This window comes from Phocoena phocoena, chromosome 1 (genome assembly GCF_963924675.1).
Source record: "Phocoena phocoena chromosome 1, mPhoPho1.1, whole genome shotgun sequence".
In the NCBI taxonomy this organism is placed as follows: domain Eukaryota; kingdom Metazoa; phylum Chordata; class Mammalia; order Artiodactyla; family Phocoenidae; genus Phocoena; species Phocoena phocoena.
The window spans coordinates 15,787,017-15,809,531 of NC_089219.1; the positions used below are offsets into that span (position 1 = coordinate 15,787,017).

Consider the following 22,515-nt stretch of genomic DNA (forward strand, 5'->3'; position numbering starts at 1 on the left):
CTGAGGCTTAGAGAGGTGGTATTAACTTCCCAAAGTCATACAGCTAATAAATGGCAGAACTGGGATTCAAACTAGGGTCTACTAAACTCCAAAGCTCGAGCTGTTCTGTAATCCTAGAATTCAGGACAGAGATGGTCACTATCCCCACTGTACTGATGAGGAAACTGACTCAGAAAGGCACGTCACCTGCCAACAGTTGTACATATGGGAAGTAGTGGAGCCAGGATGCAACCTCACTTCTTTTACCAGCAGCCCAATGTCTATTTTGCCAACAACAACAACAAAAAGTGAGGCGTCCTGAGTAGATGATCTCAGAGGTTCCCTCCAGCTGAGATCACAGTGGCACCCATCCCCTGACCCTCTCACCCATCAGTCTGTCAGCAGTGGGAGTGGTCCCCAAGGGAGAGTGTGAAGCACACGTGGACACAGTGGCATCCTTCCACACTGGGGCACACACCACACCCTCTGTCCCCAAACCAAGGAGGGCTCCTCTCCCTCACCTGGCCCCGCCCAGCATCCCCAGAGGCACGCACCTGGGAGACTCTAGGCAGGGACACACCCCGGGGGAGGAGCTGCTGTCGCGGTGGGGCCCAGCCCACACTGGCTGGGAGTTCCCCTTCCACTCCTCCGCGGGCTCCAGGGGACCGACATGGCCCAGAAGAGTCCCAGCCCCGCCCTGGAGCCCGAGCACGTCCAGCGGCTGCTGCTCTCCTGCCGGGAGGCCAAGAAGTCCGCCTACTGCCCCTACAGTCGCTTCCCCGTGGGGGCTGCCCTCCTCACCGGGGACGGGAGGATCTTCTCCGGTAAGGGCGGTGCCTTGGGGTTCCCCTCCGTGGCAGCCTGGGTGGGAGGCCAGAGGAGGACAAGAAGGAAGGGCGGAAGGAGGGGCACTCTCTCCCCTCTTCCCTGGGCCGCTCCTGTAACTCTGCCACTCACCCCTGCCCTGCTTGCTGTCCCAGACAGTGAGGATGAATATTCTGCTCAAATCCGGTGGCTTTCCGTTCCTGGAGGACTGGGAAGCTGAGGAGAGATGGGGAAGGAAGTGGGAAGGGGAAGCAGGAAAGGGATGCCATAAACTCAGAGCATCTGCAGTCCCTGAGCTGGGAGGGAGAAGGTTAACACTTTCTGAGCCCTCCTCTACGTCTGGCACCCTACAAAGGCTTCCACTGCTACAGGCAAGTCCTCACCGCCCACGCGCTGAGCCAGGTGTTATGCCCACTTTTTCAATGAAGAAACTGAGGTCCGGAGGTGACATGACTTGCTCAAGGTCACACAGGTTGCTGTGACCAGTGCTAGGGTCCCTCAAGCCCTGCTTTCTTCCTGTCACCGACCATCCAGGGGGATGGCTGGGGGTGAAATCGAGGAATCCAGGGGTTACTCCTTAGTGGGGTGTGGGCCTTACAGAGGGTCTTAAGGGAAAGAAGGCAGTCAGAGTTTGGGTAACCAGCCCTGAGTGCCAGCCTGGGGAGGGAGGGACAGGAATCTGAGTTGGCACTAATCTCTTCCTAAGCTCCTTTTCTTTGGTTTGTTGTTTTTATAGAAAAGCTCACTTGAACAGGAATTCAGACTTGTTTTTGCTAAGCTTAGGGACATCTTTTAGGACAGTGGGGAACGGGGCGTGGAGGTGGCCGGCAGTGCCCCTACCCCCTCCCATTCCCAGCACCACCCTGCCCCCAGGGCAGACGAGAATTGGCCCAGAGTGATAGACGGGAAGCCCCAGCCCTGCTGCCAGGAATCCCCCTTCCGCCTGGCCTGCGAAGCAGCTAAAGGACCGGAGGCTCACTTGTGTGCCTCTCATTGGTAACCCCACCCACACCCACAACCCCAGCATTCCGGGGCCAGGTGTGAGCCCCTGCCTCCACCACTGCTCAGCTGTGAGTCTGGCTGGGAGCCACACCTCCCCCTCTATAGTGGCCCCTGGATGTTCATCTTATCTCTTGTCTTTTGTGGTTCTTTCTGGTTTCACGAGTCACCTGGGTCTTAAACATCTTTCAACACCTTGAGTGTGTGCTACCATGTGAAAGGACCGTGACTCAACGTTATCCATCTAACCTTTCCAGTCTTTCAAGGCAGTTATTATATCGGCCCTTTGCAGAGAAGGAAACTGAGGCTCAGAGAGGTTAAATGCCCAAGATCACAAGCTGAGATGGGAACCCAGAGCTCCCCTGACTCCCAATTTTGCTTTCCTGTGGGGAATAAAGAATCTCTGAGTGTCATGTGGAAATTCAGTCCTGGCCCGGGGGCTCAGATGAGCATTAAACATTAACCACCACCTCAAACAACGTTGCAATCCACACCAACCCCATGTCTCAGGGCCTTGAACATGCAATCAGCCATTGATTCCTTCCAGTGCTTCCATGTCCCCTCCGGATGGTGTACAGAGAGGGGCCCTCCCCATCCTTGCACTGATTTATTCATTCAACAAATATTTGCCAAGCACCAATTACTGGGTAATGTACCAGGTGCTGGAGATACCACTGTGAGCAGAAATGACAGTCCCTGCCCCCCACGGGGGTCCCCTCCTCTTGCACAGGCCATGGCTCAAAGTGGGAGCCTCAACCAATGATTGTAGGAGAGAATGGAAGAAGTGAGCAGAAGTGTGGCCTATTTAAAGGGCAGGGTAGGACCTGATGTCACCGGAAAAAGGGTCACGCGGTGGGCATTTATGGAGTTCTTATGCGATGAGGTACAGGCCCTGGAGGAGTTAAAGGCTCCTGGGTTTGCATCCTGGCATTGCTGTTTCTCAGCTGTGTGACCCCGGGCAGGACCCTTCACCCTCCTGAGTCTCAGCTTGCACATCTGTAAACCGAAGATCACAATACCGGCCTTTCAGGACGGCTGTGGACAAAGCTGGTGTTTCTGGCCTGGCGGTCCTCCCTGATTGTTGGTGCCTGGGCTGCATTAGTCATTAAAGATGTTGAATTTCACCCCCGGTCGTGAGGCTTTAAACGAGCTAATGCCTTTAAAGGAGCAAAAGTACTTAGCACAGTTTCTGGACCCAAATAAGAACATCACAAATGGCGGCTGCTTCTACCGTTAATGGGGTGGTGGTGATGATTTGGAGGCAGATTGCGGAGCGCTTCTGAAGGCCAGGGAGAGACGCTGAGATTTGATGAGGTAGCCAGTAGGGAGCCGAGAAGGGTAACAGGAAAGTGGGGTTTGAGGACAATGAGGCTGACAGGTACTCGAGGAAGACTGGGACAGAGGAAAGAGCGTCAGGGGGACAGTGTCTGTCTTACTCACTGACAACATGTTGCCCAGCCGATAGTTAAGGTTCGTTGAATGCGTGAATGAGTGGTTTGGCCTAGGACAGCGGCAGACGGGACGAAGAAGAAGGAAAGATCTGAGAGGGATCATACAGGACTAATGGACTGGGTCTAGGGTGGGCAGTATTAGAATAAAGGAAAGGAACATGGCTCTAGGATTTCCAGCCATGGAGACCAGGGAAAGGATGAGACAGAGCTGGATTGTGCTGGGGACATGGTGGGCAGGGACCCACAGCCATATTAATAACTGCAATGGATTAAGCATTCTCTAAGCACTTCTGTGAAAGATCTTTTGTAATCTCACAGCCACCACATGAGAGGAGACAATGAGTGTCACATGCGTTAGAGCACTTTGAGTTGCCAATGCCAGAAACCAACCAGAACCACAATGGGCAAGGGTAGATCTTGCCTCAGGGACAGCTGGATCCAGGAACTCTAATGCCACCATGCTCTTCTTTAGCCTTCTGGATGCTGGTTTCTTTCTCTTATCCTAAAGGTGGGCTTTCTCCAGGCATCAGGGAACATGAGTGCAGGCATCCCTAGTTTACATTCTTACAGCCTTAAAAAGCAAAGAGGAAAGAACTCTTCCCCACTAGCTCGAGATGGAAAAATTCCAGGGAAGGGTTCTGATTGGTCCATCTCCAATCACATGCACATCCCTGGGCCAATCACGGTTGTCGTGATGGGGCCAGCTGATTCACACACATATTCCTTCTCAGTGCAGGGTGGGTGGGTCTATTACCACAAGAAGGACTGTGGAGGTGCCAAGCAGACCAAACCAAGAGCCAAACGCACATTTTATGAATGAGATAACTGAGGATCAGATTTTATCTGCTTCCAAATTCCTTGCTTTTTCTGCTGCCCCTCGCTGCATGAGGATATGTGGATACACAGAAGAGGGCAGAGAGAGTTGTGCTGAGGAGGGGGGACAGATGGAGGGCATTTACCAGAATCCCTGGATCTCCTTACTTAGAAGGAAAGGGAGGGTAGATGGCGGTGAGGCAGGGCTTGGAGAGGAGGGACCTTGAACAACCAGAGGAAACCTGATAGGGCATCAGGGAGTGAATTAGAGACAATTAGGAGGCAGAGAGGGCACAGCTGAACTTAGACACTGAGTTTACAACTCGTAGCGGGCCAAGTCTGCCCAGTTCTGTAACTGTCTCCAGCTGAACAAAACACCAGCCTCCGTGGAGTTTGCACCCTCAGAGGCAGCTGGTGTTCTGTCCAATTCAAAAGCAAGTCTGAGAACTTTGCTGTCACAATCTCATAATGATGATCTTATTTCTTCTATTACCCCTGACCCCGGCCAGGGCCTTGTGCCCCTCGCAGCTGGGCCACCAGGATGGTAGTTAATAACTACAACAATTACCCTCTGTCACTGCTGTGGGGAGAGTGACAGAGAGAGGAGGAGCTCACCGGAGAAGAAAGAGATGCTGGGGGAAGGGGCGGTGAGGACACAGAGAGAAGAGTTAAGATGGGACACAAGGGGGCTGGGGGGACGAAGTCAGCCCGGGGTCCCCAGCCAGCGATGGTGGATTGCCGGGTGGGAGGGCGTGGAGGAGACTCATGGAGGACCACCCTGCAGGCATCACCCAAGGGATGGGGGAGTTTCTCTCCTTCAGCTCATGCTCTTGGGGTGGTGGTCTGTCTCTCCCTTTCCGCAGAGGGATTGCAGCACTCCATATGTTTCATTGACATTTGGCGGGGAGGCAGGGGGAGCACTTTTCTGGATCACGTGTAATTAATTTGGGAGGAAAAAAACCATGTTAAAAAAAAAAAGTTGAAGGACATCCTGGTTAATTGCTGAATTCGGCTCGTCTTGGCTTAACCTTTAAACCTAATCCTTCATCTGTCTTCCCCTGACCAGCCCTTGATTCCCTCCCTGGGCTCCCTTTCTCCCCCAGGACCACCCTTTGGAGCTCTATATGGCCCCGCTCCACAGCGTTGGACCCAACCCAGGCTCCCAGCCCCACCCATAGCACTTCTAGGTGAGTCAAAGCAGGCTTACCTAACCAGCTTCCTCTCCTTACAGCACTGCCCACCCTCCACGCCTCGCTTCCGCTGTGCCCCCCACCCCAGCTTCTTCCACTGGTCCTCTGCACTGTCACTCGAAAGCAGCTTATTACAAAGATGAGCTTCACTAAAATCCCTCGTCTCTATAGCTGAGTTGGAATAGGATCCATTCGTGAAACTGTGCGTTGCACTTGAAGCAGAGGCAGGAACATGGAGAGAGTGGAGTATTTCTTCAAGCACGCGAACGTGACAGTTCTCTAGTCCAGTGATTCCCACGTGTGGTCCCAGACCCACAGCCTCAGCACCTCCTGGGAACTTGTTAGAAGTGCCAGTTAACGGGCTCCAACCCAGAACTACTAAAGCAGGAGCTCCAGGGGTAGAGCTGAGAAATCTTTAAGAAACCCTCCCGAAGGTGCCAAGGCCCACTTGCTTGAGTGTGATGAACCCCCGCTCGAATCTTAAGATCCCTCGGAAGGCAGAGCGGACGCAGAGAGGGGGACATGCTCTCCGGCAGGGGACTGGGTCCCAGTCACCTCCTTGTGAATTTCTTCCCTGGCTGATGTCTCGATGACATCTGACTCCAGCCCTGCCTTAAGCAACAAACCTCCTCAGAACATGGCCTCACTGAAATGCCACAGAGAAAGACACTTCTTTGTATCTGTCATGTCAGGATGTGAGTTGACTCCCTGACCCCCACCTCAGATTTACGCTCTGTAAAATGGGGTTAGAATAGGATCTGCCTTACAGAGTTGTTAAAAAGGTTAACAATAGAATGCAGATGAAGTGTTCCCCGAGTGCCTGGCAGATAAAAGGAGAGCAATAAAAGAGAAGATTAGAACAAAGCAATGAGTAGTAACAGCACTATCATGATAGTATTATTTCTGGTCCAATCTTATAATTATGGATTTCTAACTTGGTGCCATCCCAGCCCGTCTCTCCTGTGTGTTCCAGAGTCAGTGAAGGGAACACAGGGAATGGAGCTGGTTTGCCTGTATAGATGACGTTTTGTGCTCTGGGCTTTAGGAAAGCAAAACAAAATTGTCTGGCCTTTCAGGATCAACAGTTTATGGCTTTCCTTCCTCCCTTCCTCCTCCTCTTTTTTTTTTTTTTTGTTTTTTTAGAAGCAAGACTCAGAAATTACACTTGAACTTGCTAGAGGCCCCACATACAGTTATTCCTTCGCATCTCAGAGATTTAGCACTAAAGCGAGAAATTCTACTCTTTCGATAATAAGTAACTGAGAGCCTCGCTGGCCTCACTGTTTTAGGCCCTGGGCACACCGGCTGTTCCAGGCCCTGGGCATACAGCAATGTACAATATAGACAAAGTCCCTGCCCTCAGGAATTTCTACTTGGGGGATAATGGGGGAATTAGATATTAAAGATATTCATTTCAGGAAAGTGTGAAGTGTTAAAACAGGATAAATGGATTAAGAGGGTGGGAGGTGAGGGGGGAGGAAACAATTTTAGATAGAGTGATCAGGGAAGGCTGAAGGCTTCTCCGAGGAGATGACGTTTGAGCAGAGACCTGGGTAGAGTGAGCCATGTGCTTATAGGGGGAGGAGAGTTCCAGGCAGTTAGAACAGCCGGTGCAAAGGCCCTGTGGCAGGTATATACTTGGGGAACAGCCGGAAAGCAAAAGGAGTTGAGGTCCAGGAGGTAGGCAGGTTGGCACCAGATTACGAGGGCCTTGTAGTCATGGAAAGAATTTCAAAGTTGCGTGAAGAAGAGAGACAGGGCCACTGTGACACCTTGTCTGGAAGGAACAGAAGCTCAGTCATACAGGCCTTCCACCACCAAAGCCTTGACTATCACGCAATTAAGAACAGCAGCTCCAGGGCTTCCCTGGTGGCGCAGTGGTTGGGAGTCCGCCTGCCGATGCAGGGGACACGGGTTCGTGCCCCGGTCCAGGAAGATCCCACATGCCGCAGAGCGGCTGGGCCCGTGAGCCATGGCCGCTGAGCCTGTGCTCCGCAACGGGAGAGGCCACAACAGTGAGAGGCCCGCGAACCACAAAACGAAACAAACAAACAAAAACCCAGCAGCTCCAACTGCTGAACACTTACTCCGTGCCAGGCTTTGTGCTCATTGCTTTACACGCGCGATCTCAACTCATCCTCCCTAGAGGCCTGCGAGGAAGGTGCTGTCATCTTCATTTTACAAATGAGCACCCTGAGCCTCAAGGAGGTTCAGTCCCTTCCCAAGTTCTCAGAGCCAGGAGGGCAGAACAAAACCTACCAGATCTTTCTACAAGAGTCTATTTGAACAGTAGGGTATGTGAGGGCACTCCCTTCTAGAACAAACTCTCCCTCTCCTTAAGTGGCCCGTTGAAGTTTTTACACACAGTGAAGGAAGAGTTCTCTGTATGAGGTCACTGTGAACTTCCGGAGCAGACACAGGCAATCATCCTGAGAGGCCGGGCCCTTTGCAGTCCGGCAGTTTGCTTCAACATCAGCACAACCCAAGATTTACGTGAATCACGTCTAATGGGAAAAGTGTCCCTGAGGCAGGGATGAGGCAGGGGTGGGAGGGTTGCTAGACGGGAAGTGGAGTGGGGAGCAGCTCTTCTGGGAGACTAGGTAGGGAGCAAGAAAGACTCATTCATTTATTCATTTAACTTTCACTGACCTAGCAGAGAGCCTGAGCATTTAAGGGCCACTTATCCAGGCTACAGTAACTCACATGTGAATATGAACAAATGCTTTGCCAAAGTAGGCAGTCGATAAATATCAACCACTCCTTTCATGGTTGCAGCTCCCTGATGGCTCCCTGTCCTGTATCCCAGCTGTATTAACTGATTTCTGTAGGGTTGCAAATGATAAGAATGCTATTTTTTAAACTATTTTAGGCAAAAGGAGGCTGCATTGGTTCCTATAACTGAATGGTGGCAGAGCTGGAGTGTTTCTGGGCTTCAAGGGCAGCTGGCATCAGGAGGCCAGACTCTTTTCCCACCGTCTCTCATCTGAGTGTCCATTTCGTTGCCTCCTATTGGTGTTCTCCGTAAAGAAGGGAAACTAGCTGGGCCCAGGCTCAGCTCCTGGTGTTAGAGAGGGACTGATGGTCCCTCACGCAGGAGAACTCTGATTGGCCCAGTGTGGGTCAGGTGCTCAACTCTGATTGGCCCAGTGTGGGTCAGGTTTCACCCAACACTTCCACTCACATCCCATTGGCTAACCCTATAGGACTACCCCAAGCGTCTAGCGGGGCTGGGAAACATAGTCTCCAGCTGGGTAGGCATGTGCCAACTAAACTCCAATGGATTCTATTGAGAGTGTGAATACTGGGAACAATTAGTCTTTGCCACAAGACCCCCTGCGGCCTGTAAGTATCTGTACATCTTTCTTCCCACACGTAGGACCCACTTATAAACTTTCTGAGGGTGACAACCCAAAGTCCACCCAGTCACCGCATTCCGCTCTAAAAGCAGAATCCCTTGGTGGTGCAGAGCCCACCTTCTCAGGTCGGGTGTGGCCTTGCTAAGCCAGTGGCCTGAAAACTAAAAACTAATCATCTGCCCCCCCCTTCACACCCGCTCTGGCCATACACAGCGTAGAGCAGGCAAGGCTAACAGTCATCAAATCTCCCATTAGGAAAACAGAACACCTGTTGGCCACCAGTCCGTGCAGTTATCAGACCTGCTGGGCAAGAAGTGTGGTACACCTTGCCTCCCCTTTCTGCCCTGGGGGTGACCCCCTTGTCCACGGCCCACTGGGGCCCCTGGCTTTGCCCTCTGGGAGCTTCTTCCTCGACCATTATCCTCCTCAGCCTTACCTCTGAAGTGGGTGTCAGAGAGAATGCTCTCCTTGGGGGCACACAGCTCTCTCAACTTACTCCTGATGGTGGAGTCTTGGGGGCCCCAGATTTCTTTAGGAGTTGAAGAATCACAGGCTTTTGTAGGCCAGACTTTTGGGTTCTCTGGCTATCCAAATCTATCAAAAACTTAGAAACCTTCTGGTCTGTTTGCTTCCACTTTCATACAGGAGTAGCACACCCAAAGAATCCTTTCTGTGCAATAGTTCTTAAGCCCGCCAACTCCCTTTTTTACTAACTGGCTTCCCTGCCCAGCCCAGCCCTGCTGCCTCATTTTAATGGTGGCTACCTTGAGGCACTGAAACAATGACTGGGTGGAAATGACAGCCTTAATCAGATCTTTGCCACAGGACTGATTCACATTGCTAGGTAGAAAAGTCCTAGGTAGAAAAGTGTGTACCATGGTTTGCCTTCCAGGTTATTGCAGGGTGGGGTTTTACCAAATAATCTGCCACAGAGTAGCAAGGGCCATCAAGCTTTCCATCTTGCCACATCTGTATCTTCTTTCACATTGCCCAACTGCTAAGTCAAGGCCACATATTTTTGATTTTTCTTTTTTTTTTGGTCAAAGCTACATCTTATTTTTAGCACAAATTTCTGTTTTGGTTAGATACAGGTTAAATTACTGTAACAAAAATATCCCAAGGACTTCCCTGGTGGCGCAGTGGTTGAGAATCTGCCTGCCAATGCAGGGGACATGGGTTCGAGCCCTGGTCTGGGAAGATCCCACATGCCGTGGAGCAACTAGCCCCGTGAGCCACAATTACTGAGCCTGCGCGTCTGGAGCCTGTGCTCTGCAACAAGAGAGGCCGCGATAGTGAGAGGCCCACGCACCGCGATGAGTGGCCCCCACTTGCCGCAACTGGAGAAAGCCCTCGCACAGAAACGAAGAGCCAACACAGCCATAAATAAATAAATAAAAATTTAAAAAAATATCCCAAAATACAATGACTCATACCTGACAGAATTCTCTTTTTCTCTCACATGATGATTCAGAGTAGGCAGCTGGTCCAGGGCAAGTAGGCAACTCAGCTCTGTTCCAGGAGTTGGCCAGGGTCCCAGGTTCCTTCTGTGCTGTTGCTTCTCCATCCCTGTCAATATAAAGCGCGTGGTCAAAGCTGTCCCACCCCAACCCAGCCTATGGAGGGGAAAAGAAAGGAAGTAAAGGGCAAGCAGTCTCTTTACAAAAGATGTGATCCAGAAGTTTCCTACCTCACTTTGGGCCACATCCCATTAGCCAAAACTTAGTCACGTGGCCGTACTCTGCTGCAAGGGAGGCTGGGAAATATAGTCTCTGAGTGGCCATGTGATCAGCCATATGGGAATGGGAATCACTTGTATTACTTAAAGGAAGAAGGAGAAAATGAATACTGGGGAACAATGAATATCCTGCCTCAGGGAGAAGGCAAGCTATGAAGAGTGACATACTGAATATGACAGCCTGATGGTCAGGGGAAAGCCCAGCTCCTGTGGCCATTGGTTCATGGCCTCACCTCCCTGAAAATGCGGAGTCTGTTAGTCAGCCAATCTGGCTGTGCCAGTGCTTTGTTACCTGGGAGCAGCCCTTGCCCATTGCCCCCAGGAACACTCCAGAGAACACCCCTGGGGTGGAATCCCTTTGTGCAATCACAAACATCTTTTGCAAAGCTTGAGAGCTTTTGTTTGTTAGTTTGTTGGTTTTGACAGTTTTGTTTTGCAATACAACTCACAGAGAACCCTGGTTGAACTCTGACAGCTGGTATCCACACCAAAACTTTCGGAGACTTCCCTGGCGGTTGGTCCAGTTGTTAAGACTCCACGCTTCCACTGCAGGGGCCACAAGTTCAATCCCTGGTCGGGGAATCACGATCCCACATGCCGTGCCACGCTGCATGGCCAAAAATTCTTTAAAAAAAAAATTTTTTTTTACTCAGGTGCAATCTTTGAATCAGGATCACCACCGCACCCCACCCTGTGGCTTCTGTCTCTGAGACCCAGGGTGGGGGGCTCTGCTCATCTTCTTAAGCCTTGGCATTTCCCTTGGCCCTGACCTGACCTCTGGTGGGGAGATGAGGCCGAGTTAATCTGCCCTGTGATGCTGCCCCTGCTTCCAGGCTGTGCTTCGAAATGCAGGCATCAGATAGGTGATGAGAGTGGGAGGCTCTTGGGCAAAACCACTGCACCAGTGGGTCACGGAGTCTCCCAACGCTTCTGGTCAAGTTGCCCTCTCCTCACCCGCACCTCGTTCCTAGTAGCGGGTCCCTCCCAGCACTGGAATGGGGTAAGCCTCTTACTCTACATATGCAACAGGAAGTGGCTCTGCTGCAAATAGCACTGGTCTCTCCTCTCTTCTCAGGGTGCAACATAGAAAATGCCTGCTACCCACTGGGCGTCTGTGCTGAACGAACCGCCATCCAGAAGGCCATCTCAGAGGGGTACAAAGAGTTCAGGGCAATTGCTATCTCCAGGTGAGTGGGAAAGGCTGCTCACAGCAATATTCATTCATCTATTCAGCCAACATCCACCACACACCAGTTATTCATCCATTCATTCATTCATCTAACACGTGTTTATACTGCGCTTCCTGTGGTGTGGGGCACTCTAGGGCTGGGCTGAGTGCTGAGGGTAGAAGATAAATAAGAAATGGACTCTGCCCTGGGTGAGCCTGAAGAGCAGGTAAACAAGCAAGACAACTCTAAGACAAAGGCAGGCGCGCTCTTGTTCTAATAATAGCGCAAAACACAGCAGAATCCCTATAAGATACAATAGAAAGGCAGCAAAGAAACAAAGCTAGAGGGACCTAAAAATCACCTGGTATAGACTTGCCTGGCCACTATACCCATTTTACAGTTGAAGAAACTGAGACCCAGAGATGATGAGCAACCTTCCTAGGAATTAGTGGCGAAGCCGAGACAGATACATATCTAGAGTCTGACTCCAGGGCTTATTCCACTGTGCCATGCTGTGCCAGGAAAGGAAACCTTCTTCCCTGCTCTCCTTGAGCTGATACTGAGATCCGTCCTTCACTGTACCAGCTCCTTCACTTGGCATCAATCACCTCTAGGTGCAAGAACCAGGATAAAAGGACAAGCTGGTGGGGTGACACCCAGGCAAACCCAGGCTATGGTCTAAACTGATGAGATTCCAGCCCAGGTTCTGGCTGAACAAGAGCACTTATTAACTCTCTCTCCAGGCCCCAGGCATAATTATCCAAGCTCCCACGTGTGTGCCCTCAAAGGGAATTCGTTGAGTTCTTACTGGCCCTGGACCCAGACTCAGTGGCTTCAGGATTCAAAGCATGTGAATGGGCTCTTTTATTAATTTGGACCCCATTATGCTTCTGATTTAATGACGAATTGCTTCTCTGTGTACTGTTGCATTGTCTATGAGAGAGAGTTCTTGTAGCAAGATAACGGTGCAAGGAAAATAACTTGGGAAGTTTTGAATCCACCCAGAAAGAGACTACAAGGCTGACCAAGTGTTGGTCTTTAGGGACATCCGGGTGCATGGGTCATGGACTAGGTGTGAATGATCTCTTCATTGTGGTGGAGATGCAGGACCTTTCTGGCGGAAATGTAGGGGCTGAGAGCAAGGCCTATGGCGTCTGTGTGACAGAAACCAGCCCCCATTTCTTTTTTTTTTTAATATTTATTTATTTATGTATTTTTATTTGGTTGAGCCGGGTCTTAGTTGCTGCAGGTGGGCCCCTTAGTTGCAGCGTGCGAACTCTTAGTTGTGGCATGTGTGTGGGATCTAGTTCCTTGACCAGGGATCGAACCCAGGCCCCCTGCATTGAGAGAGTGGAGTCTTAACCATTGTGACACCAGGGAAGTCCCCCCATTTCCTTTATAAGATCCTAAATTTGGCCTCAGTCTGGCCCCCAAGGTGGTCCGCATTATTGAAGGTTTTCTTCCCTGAGTAACGGAAGCGAAGGATGCACTTCTGGAGAAGGGCCCCAGCTTCCAAGAGCTCTCCCTGTGACCAAGGTCTGTCCTGGCTTCCCTCCGGCTTTGGGGGGAATAAATGAGGCCGCCCTGGGAACATTTTGTGCGGACGAGCAGAGATCAGGATGTGAATTACACTTTATAAAAAGAGGGTGGGGGTAACTCAATTTCAAAGCTGATCCAAGAAAATAATGATATTCTGGGGAAAAGGCGGCCAAAGTCAACAAAAGGATAATGGCAAGGTGGCCCTGCTCTGTTTAGAATGTTCCAGATGAAAGGCTTTTTCTCTTGGTCATTATCTACTCTTAAAAAGCATGACTGAGTTTCATTAGTGATGATTAGCAAATGTCCTTGTTTACACAATAAACGCATTTTTCCAGCACCCAACTGCTCGTCTCCAGGTACTCAGCCTGCGCCAGCATTCCCGAGCCAGAAAAGCAGTCATTACTGCACTAATGATTTGTTAAATCGAGAGTGTGGATTTAGAGGGTGAATGGGAGGTGCCAGCTCCCTTGTTAACAATGATGAGTGTGAATAGTCTCAGAGAGCCCCCTCGAGATCTGTAAAGTGGAAAGTGCACAGCTCAGGTGGGATTTTGCTGACAGAGAGATAAGCTTGCCCCCCTGGGGTCCTAGCTGTCATCATCAAAGTCGATAGGTTTCCAGCCTGTCAAGTCTGATAAGCTGGCCTCAGTGTGTGGCTAAGGTCAGCACAAACCACAGGAAACTGTCAACACCCGGCACAAGGTGGAAGAGGCAAAGGGCAGCCGAGAGGGAGAAAGGGAAAGGGAGGAGAAAAGGTCCCCGTGCACCCAGGACCTTCTGGGGTGCTTCTTCTCCCAAGCTTTTCATTCTTTCTCTTGGCTGGAATGTTGAGTAATGCTTAGGAGCCCAGGCTCCCGGGTTAGTGAGACCTGGTTTCAAATCCTTCTCCACTACCGACCTTGGGCACATTGCTTCAACAATCTGAGCCCAGCTCTTCTTCTGTAAAGTGGAGGAGAGTGATGCCTACCCATTGGGCTGTTGGGAGGACTCGGGGTATGCAATAAATTAAAACTATTGTTTTAACATTATCATTATTGCTTCTGCAAGCTGCAGAACTACCAAAGGCAGAGTAGACAGATTCTGGGTTCAAATCCCGGTTACCAGCTCTGTGACCTTGGGCAGGTCACTTCACCTTTCATGACCTTTAACATGTAGATGGTAAGAGTACCTACATAGTTCCTGTCTTATAAGGTTATAAGGGGTTAAATGAGTTAATATACATATGGCCCTTAGCACAGTGCCCGGCCCAGAGAAGTGCAGTGTGAGTGTAAGCCATTATTATTGGGCTGTCTCCCAGTTCTCAGAGCTCTGCGGCCAGGATGTACCATCTTGTGACTTTTGGTGGTTGAACCTGAGACCAAATCCAACATTCCAGTGGAATGCATGTTCATACCCCACCTTGAAAACCCCAATGCAGGTCACCCTCTCCAAGGGGCTGTCCCTTGGGCAGTTAGCCATGCATGTCACAAGATTGGGAAAGGAAATGGTGAGCTTGGTAGGGGCCAGATCATACAGGGCCTTCTAGGCCATGGAAGGGAGGCTGAATTTCACTTAGAATACCTCTCCCGTAACCCTAACCACAGTCTGCCTGTAGTTATGACATTGGCACACAGATCTTATCTCCCTTCCAGACAGCAAGGTCCTTGAAGTCAGGGATTCTCTGATTGGTCTTTGTTGCTCCCTCCCATGCTTGCCTATCATAGAGCCAACTCTGAGCCAACATGTGTGCAACGAAATAAAGAATAACAGAGTCCAGCCTCCAAAGAGCTTATGAGAGGCTCTGGCTGCAACATCGGTCACCCGGAAACCAGATGGGTTAATCTGGCTCAGGGTGCATCCTGGGCAGGGGTCCACACCCTCTCACGTTCCCATGGGATCACTCTGAAGCTGAGAGTGTGTTCAGAGAGGACCCACCTTTCCATGAGCAGAAGCTTCCACATGTAAAAGGGAGTTGTCATGGGGATTAAATAAAATAGCACCCCTCAGCTGCTTTATTCAATGCATAGCATCTGTCTCTGTCTCCACTTGATACATGGTTGACTGGTTGGTTGATCGGTTAGTTGGTTATCTGGCTCATCTCACTAGTCAAAAGCTCCTGAGAACAGTGAATTCTGCCTGGTTTGTTCACTGCTGTATCCCCAGCACTTACAGTGCCTGGCACATAGTAGGTGCTCAATAAATAAACGTCCGTCGATTAACATGTGATAATGACTATAAAGTACTTCGGAGGATGCCTGGCACATTCTAGGCACCTATTAAACAATATGATAATTATTGTTAATACACAATAAGGCAACTTAATTATACAATAGTACATAAAGCACACAGTATGTAATAAAACTGTATATGACAAGGTACTAAAATAATGACAGAGCTTATATATGTGAAGGAAGAGTGCCAGTGATCAGCAGAGGCGATAACAATGTGTGTATAGCATTCTAAAGTTTACCAAGGCCTTTGCACACCTGATCTCATTTTATCTTCTAAGCATTCCTACAAAGTGAATGACATTATTCCCCACATTTTATAGGCAAAGAAATGACCCTTGCATGGGTTAAAATGACTTGGTCAAAGTCACATGTAGTTAGCAAAAGGAAGAGCTGATCAAGAACCAAATTTTAAGTCCTGTAATTGTCCAGAGGTATCACAGAGCTGTGGGTCTCAGAAGAGCAAGGGTGATGGTGGCCACTGGCTTAACCTCTGGTGCTTCATCAGGCTTGGAGGCTCTTACAGTTTACTCTTTCTTTAAACACCATCCTTTGTCCTGCTCAGGGCTGGAGGACTGCCTTCAGGTGCCTTCACTCTCAGAGACAACCCCTTGGCTGTAGGCTTCTCTTCTCTGACTTTCTCCGATGCAGGGAACCCAGTTTTCTCATTGACTCACATATGTCTCAGGGCCTTTGCACATACTACATCCCTTGCCTGCAACACAGAAAACCCCAGAGCTTCAGAGTAGCACTCTGTTACTTCATCTCACTGAATATATGTTCTTGAAGGTAAAATGGTCATTCTGACACTCAGGTTATACTGAGAATTAAATGAGATAATGTCTATCGAGTGCCTGGTAAAGAGCTTGGGGCAGAGCAGGTGCTCACTAATGGTGACGTATGAACTCTACACTTCCTCCAAGGACCGGGCCAAATGCCACCTCCACCATGAAATATTCTCTCTCCCTCCCTAGTCAGGGAGGGTCTCCTAGTTACCATGCATTCTTACTGCATTTTGTTTGAAATGATAACTCATCTAGTTTTCTATGTCACCCACTGGGCTGAGCAATCTGCTGAAGGCCAGAGACAAATTCTCCTTAACCTTTGTGTCCCTGGGGCGTTGGTGAGAGTAAGCGCTCACTAAACGTTTACTGAACTCACTGATGAAAGTAATGGTCCTGCCCATGGCCTTGCCTCTTGCAAGTGCGGACAGCTCTGTGCGCTTCTTCTCAGCCTCTAGGACGCAGCACACCTGTGAACCAGGAACTGCCTGGTGGGATTTGACTTAATCTGGAGGCGGGCAGGACTTGGGGCCTGAATTTTAGCAATTGTCCTCTGGCCTCCGAAGAGACTGATCCGTGTTTGATTCTCTGCTTCCGCAGTGACTTGCAAGATGATTTTATCTCCCCATGTGGGGCCTGCCGGCAGGTCATGAGAGAGGTAAGCAGCTTCCCTTTCTTTCTGGAACGGATGCCTCCCTGCTCTTCCCCAGGCCTTGGGAGCTGAGCCAAGCTGCCAGCGAGGAGACACAGCAACTGTCCTGGTTGCTGAGTTGGCTGATTCCTAAGGCCTTCCCAAGCTTGCGTGAATCACTGGAAATTATTCTTTCATTCAACAAATACTTACTGAGTGCTCTGTACTGGGCATTGACCTTGCTCTGGGGAGACAGCAGTGAAAAGACAGGCCAGGCCCGGCACTCACAGACTTTATAGTCTAGTGCAGGAGACAGACAAACAAGGAGCAAAATAAATCAACAGTAGAGTTTCTGAGAGGGACGAGGGCTGCAGAGAAAAGGAGTTGAGAGTGACAGAAGGGGCAGCTGACTCTAGGTCAGTGTCAGAGCAGCAAACTACAGCCCAGGGGCAAATCCAGACTGCTGCTTGTTATTGTAAATAAAGATTTATTGGCACGCAGGCACGCCCACTCACTCACACGTTGTCTCTGGCTGCTTTGGTCCTACCACAGGAGAGATGAGGAGTTACAGTATGGACCTTATGGCCCGCAAGGCCTAAACTGTTGACTACCTGGCCCTTTATGGAAAAAAGTTTGCCAACCCCCTGCTTTAGATGGCCAGGAAGGGCCTCTCTTGGAAGACGGCATTTGAGCAGAGATATAAATAATGAGAAAAGATGAGGCAGACCAAGGCCTAGAGATTTCCAGGCAGAGGAAGCAGCAAGTTTAACGCCCATATACTTGGTGAGTTGGATGAGTCGTATGAAGGACAAAGAGGCTAGAACACGGGGGCAGGGGTTGGGGTGCGTGGTGATAGGAGGTGAAGTCAGAGGGGTGGGCAGGGGCCAATCACGCAGTAGGCCATGAATGGAGGGTATGTTTTATTCCAAGAATAAAGAGAACTGAATCGTACACTTAAAAATGGTTAAAATGGTTTTACGACATTGAAACAAAAGTTGGGGGAAGAGAAGGATAAAGGGAATTCACTGGTGGTTTTTAAGAGGGACCTTAAAGGATCTGATGTACTTTCTACAAAGATCTTCTTGGTGGAAGACTTCAGTTTCTTCAATCCTAAAAACAAAGGGGTGGATCTGGCCGTGGCTTCTGAATCTGGGCTCAGTGAAGTTTTTGATGTGTAAACGTACATTGGGGGAGGGGGGATGTCCGTGGCTTTGGTGGACTCGCAAAGGGGCCTGTGTCCTCCAGAGTCCCAGAGGCTAAAGCCACCAGTTTAAAGACTCCCCACGCCCTTGGGCTCTGATGTGACGTCATTGGCCCCTGTAAATACAACATCTCATTTAATCTCCACCCCCCAGCTGGAGAGACGTGTGGGTCATTATCCCCATTTCTCAGAGAAGTGAAATGACCTCCTGAAGGACATGCAGCCGGTCAGTGGCGAGCTGGCATTCACCGCAGCTCAGGCTGACTGCAAAGCCCACGCTCCCCGCGGAAGCCCCCCTGCCTTTATGGCCCTATAAATGGAACAAATTATTTTCGGCCCCAGTGGAGATATAATGATGCTTTGCAGGGTAGGACCTGCTTATTCCATGGGGGCTTCTGCTCTGGGAACTGTCTGAAATGCGGGGAAGTGGGGCTTCCTTCAGTTTTGCTTTTGTGCCTTGGGGGTTTCAAAGCATCTCTCGAACATGCAAACATCTCCGTCCTCCTTCTGCTTCTTGCCAGGACTGCAAATCAGGCACAATTAGCAGAACTCATGTCCCAAATCCAGATGAAAAATGCCACCACGAAGGCACCGAATTCACAATGGGCACGTCATCTCCCATTAGAGGGGCACAAATGGCTGCCCAGCACCATGGCATGTCCAAGGCCACATAAGGAAAGCACACCAGAATGCCAGCTCCCTGACTCCCGAGGCCCTGCCTCAGTCTAATTGCTCATTGCTGTTTTCTCCAAACAGATTAGATGCTGGCAGGTGAGAGAATGGGGAATGGAAAAGCTGAAGGAGGGAGAGGCAAAACTGAAACCAAGATGCAAAGAATAAGAGCTGAAGCTTGGGGGCCAGGGGCCTGGTGCTTAAACTCACCTCCACTCAACTCACACCCATACCCTCAGGCAGAGCCCGCCAAGCAGAAAAATTTCCTTCCTTAAAACATTAATTTTAAAAAGCCAGAAAAAGGAAAGAAATTGGGTCATTTGTAGAGACATGGATGGATCTAGAGACTGTCATAGAGTGAAGTAAGTCAGAAAGAGAAAAACAAATATCGTATATTAACGCATATATGTGGAACCTAGAAATGTGGTACAGATGAACCGGTCTGCAGGGCAGAAATAGAGACACAGATGTAGAGAACAAACGTATGGACACCAAGGGGGGAAAATGGCGGGGGTAGTTGGGGTGGAGGGGATGAATTGGGAGATTGGGACTGACATGTATACACTAATATGTATAAAATGGATAACTAATAAGAACCTGCTGTATAAAAAATAAATAAAATTAAACTTTAAAAAGATAATAATAAAGTAAAATAAAATAAAAAGCCAGAGACGGATTGTGCCTGGTAATAAGTTGGTGATTCAGACTAAAGCGTGAACAGCTGGCGGCAAAGCTGAGCGGTCACTAGGAAGCACAGGTCATCAGTAGGAATGGCTTCCATTGATGGAGTATTTACTACGAGCCAGACACTGCTTGCAGGCACCTCCAGGACTCAGCACTGGCCAGGCAGAGCCTCGGGCTGTTGACTCCAACTCCAGGACTCGCTCCATTACACCACAGCTGATTTAACTCTCCACCTAGAACACCTATCTTCCTGCCTAATAAGTCTTTTGTCTCTAAAACCACTTCACAGATCAAGACACACACAGAGACCCAAAGAGTTTAATCATTTGCCCCACATCACACAGCCAGCATGTAAGAGAAAGATGGGGACAGAGATTTGGGCTAAAACTCTGCTTTCCTGACGTTACCCTGCAAAACCTCAGTTTCCTCATCAGTAAAATGGGGATAATATCCCCCTCCCTCAAAGGGTAGATGGCGAAATCCTGCATGTTCCATGTCGGGTGTGTGATGGGGCAGGCATGCCACCTCTCCTGGCTGTCAGGACTTATGGAGAGGCTCTAAGGGAAGCAGATATTAGTTGTTCTTTTTCACAGCAGGAGGGGATCTGGCCCCAGGGGTTAGATATTGTTCTTGTAAAGCCCTGGGTGAGTCCTTAATCAGAGAATGGAGCATTGATCGCCCTTTAGCAACATGCAAGCACTGTGCTAACTGCTTAATTTGCATCTTTCACGGGCTCCTCCCTCAAGCTCTGTGCACCAGGTATGATTATTGTCATTCCCATTTTACAGGTGGGAACACCGAGGTACAGAGACACATGTTAGACAGTAAGAGGTAGAGCCAGATTCAAACCCAGGTCAGCCCTCAGCCCTCACCCCTTGGCCACACTGCTTCCCTCACACTGGCTTTGTCTCTTCCAGTTTGGCACTGACTGGGCTGTCTACATGACCAAGCCGGATGGCACGTACGTTGTCAGGACAGTCCAGGAGCTGCTGCCTGCCTCCTTTGGGCCCGAGGACCTGCAGAAGATCCAGTGAGGGACGGGGAACACCCACCGCCTGGGAGACCCTGGGTTCCCACACGTGCTTAAGGGGACAGCCACCCAGAGAACTTCATGAAGATGTACTCACAGACCTGGGGACGCCTGCCTAGTGGTCCCCAACCCCACAGGCGCTGGGCAGAGATGACTTTTCCAAATTACACTCAAGCAGTGGGGCCTACAGCCCCTCCTTGCAACCCTCCTTGTCCTCCCCAGGACTCAGAGCGCCCCCGTCCCTCTCTTCCGTCCTGCCAAGTCTGTGCTGTCCTGCTTGGTTCTATCCTATCTAAGGTTCTATCCTGCTCTGAGCGACTTTTCTAATTATAAACATTACAGAACATACTGATTCGGGAGAGCACGTTTTGCTGTCTCAATCCTTGCTGTAGCTCTAAGGAGGGGCAGGGTGATTCGTCTTTATAGAAAGACCTGGATTCTTTCTTCTGGGAGAGGAAACAGGCACCTTGGACCTGTGTAGCTGGTGTGGAGAGCTGAGTTTTTAGGCTTCCTGCCCCTGCCTTCTCCAGATGGGAGGCCGCTGGGCTGGATCTTACTGCCAACGGCCGTTTCTAGAGTCGTTCTGGGCTCAGTTAGACCCGGGCACTGGATGCTGTCACCCCCAAGTATAAAGGGGGAGGCGTGAGTTTGTCTAGACAGCAGAGCAAATGTCTCTATGAGGACCTACGCTGTGTCAAGTACTGTTGCGTGGATTATTTTGTATTTAAAGTACTTGACAACTCGGCGAAGTAGCTATCTCCCCCTTCTTACAGATGAGGGCCCTGGTTGAGTAACTTGCTTTAGGACTGCAGCAAAATTCAAACCAGAATCCAGGTCCTGTAACTCCCACTATGGTCTAGAAACAGTGCCTGCTCCTTGCCACGCGCTGGGATGTGGCAGATCTGGAATTGGAACCAGGTCTGTCTGACTCTGAGTGTTTTTCCCATTCTCCCACAGCTGATGTCTGGCTGCCCTTATTTACTGAGTCTCTTTTATATGCCAAATACTGCAGAGGGAAAGATGTATAAGAAACAGTCTCTGCCCTTGAGAAACTTGCCGTCTGATGGGGAGAGAGAGGTGTAAACAGGACTAATGCACAGAAATACACACTGTGGTCCAGGTGGGTACCAAGTGCAGGGTGGGCAGAGTTGCGGGGGGCATGCTGCCTTCTGGGGAGTGAGGAGGGTCAGGGAGGGGACTGTCTGTTGGTACAATTAGGGAGGTGAGGACTGAATAAGGGAAGGAGCTATGCTGGCCCTGTAAAGGGGGCTGACAGCTCTGGGTGTCCTCCCTGGAGGAGTTGGCCTTGGGGTGAGCTTTGGTGGCTGGGGTACGAATAGGGTGTAGATTTTCCTCTTTCCCAGGCAAGCAAGTTGCTGGGGACACAGGAAGTGGACAGGTAATTCACCCCTTCCCTGGGAGTCCTTTCTACTGAGATCAGAGCACCTGCAGGGGTTACTGCCCGTTAAGACTGGCTTTTCCATCACACACCCAGACCTACCTGCTGCCATCCTGCCTTTCTTTAGAAGTGGCTGCTGCGGCCTCCAGCACATTCCTCTGAATGTTCTCAATAAAGAGGAGTGGAGAAGGAAAAAGAAGAAAGGAAGGTGAAAGAAAATAGGCCAAGATGTTAACATCAGTTAAACTTCTGCTTGATGCGAGTCTAGATTAGTGGGTTTTTTCCTTTGTACATGTCTGTATTTTTTAAATTTCCAAAACATTTTTTTTCTATTTAACAAGAAAAAAATAGTATAGCACAATGGTTAACAGTTGGAACTTCAGAGTTGAACAGCCTCCAAACCTTGTGGCTTTGGGCAAGCGATTTCATTGCTCTGAGTCTCAATTTCCTCATCTGTAAATCAGGGATGACAGTTCCCAGCATACAGCATTGTCGTGTGGATCAAAGGAAATAATGCCCTATTGAGAGCCCAGTGCTGGGTCCTCAGTAAGCTCTTGATACATGCCAGCTGTTCCTTTTATTAAGGGTGGCAAATTTGGGTCCTCTGATGATGGATTTGAGTTTTGCAAACAGGCTTTTACATTCATTTAACAATTGTTTATCGAGTGCCTACTGTGTTGCAGGGCTGGGACCTGACCCTGGGGATACAATAGTAAATAAGACATAAAATCCCTGCCCTCACAGGGTTCTGTCTAGCTGTGGCAAACGACATCTAAATGATTCTAGTACTTCATGACAAGGGCCACCCAAGGGGAAGAAAGTGCTCCAGGAGCAAGTCACAGGAGGAGTGGAGC

The 22,515-nt window shown here is 49.9% G+C and overlaps 1 protein-coding gene across 2 annotated transcripts in view; it reads left to right on the top strand.

The window, feature by feature from the left end:
• The first annotated feature begins 449 nt into the window (after positions 1-449).
• Positions 450-22,515, top strand: part of CDA (cytidine deaminase) — a 31,003-nt gene continuing 8,937 nt past the window's right edge. The window contains exons 1-4 of one of the 2 annotated variants that reach the window (XM_065879936.1): positions 450-803; positions 11,424-11,535; positions 16,645-16,702; positions 20,150-20,262. In XM_065879936.1, the coding sequence (XP_065736008.1) occupies positions 650-803; positions 11,424-11,535; positions 16,645-16,702; positions 20,150-20,262 (437 nt within the window). In that variant the 5' untranslated portion in view covers positions 450-649. Of the gene's footprint in view, positions 804-11,423; positions 11,536-16,644; positions 16,703-20,149; positions 20,267-22,515 lie in introns of those variants that run through there. The other variant, XM_065879929.1, reaches the window with a different exon arrangement.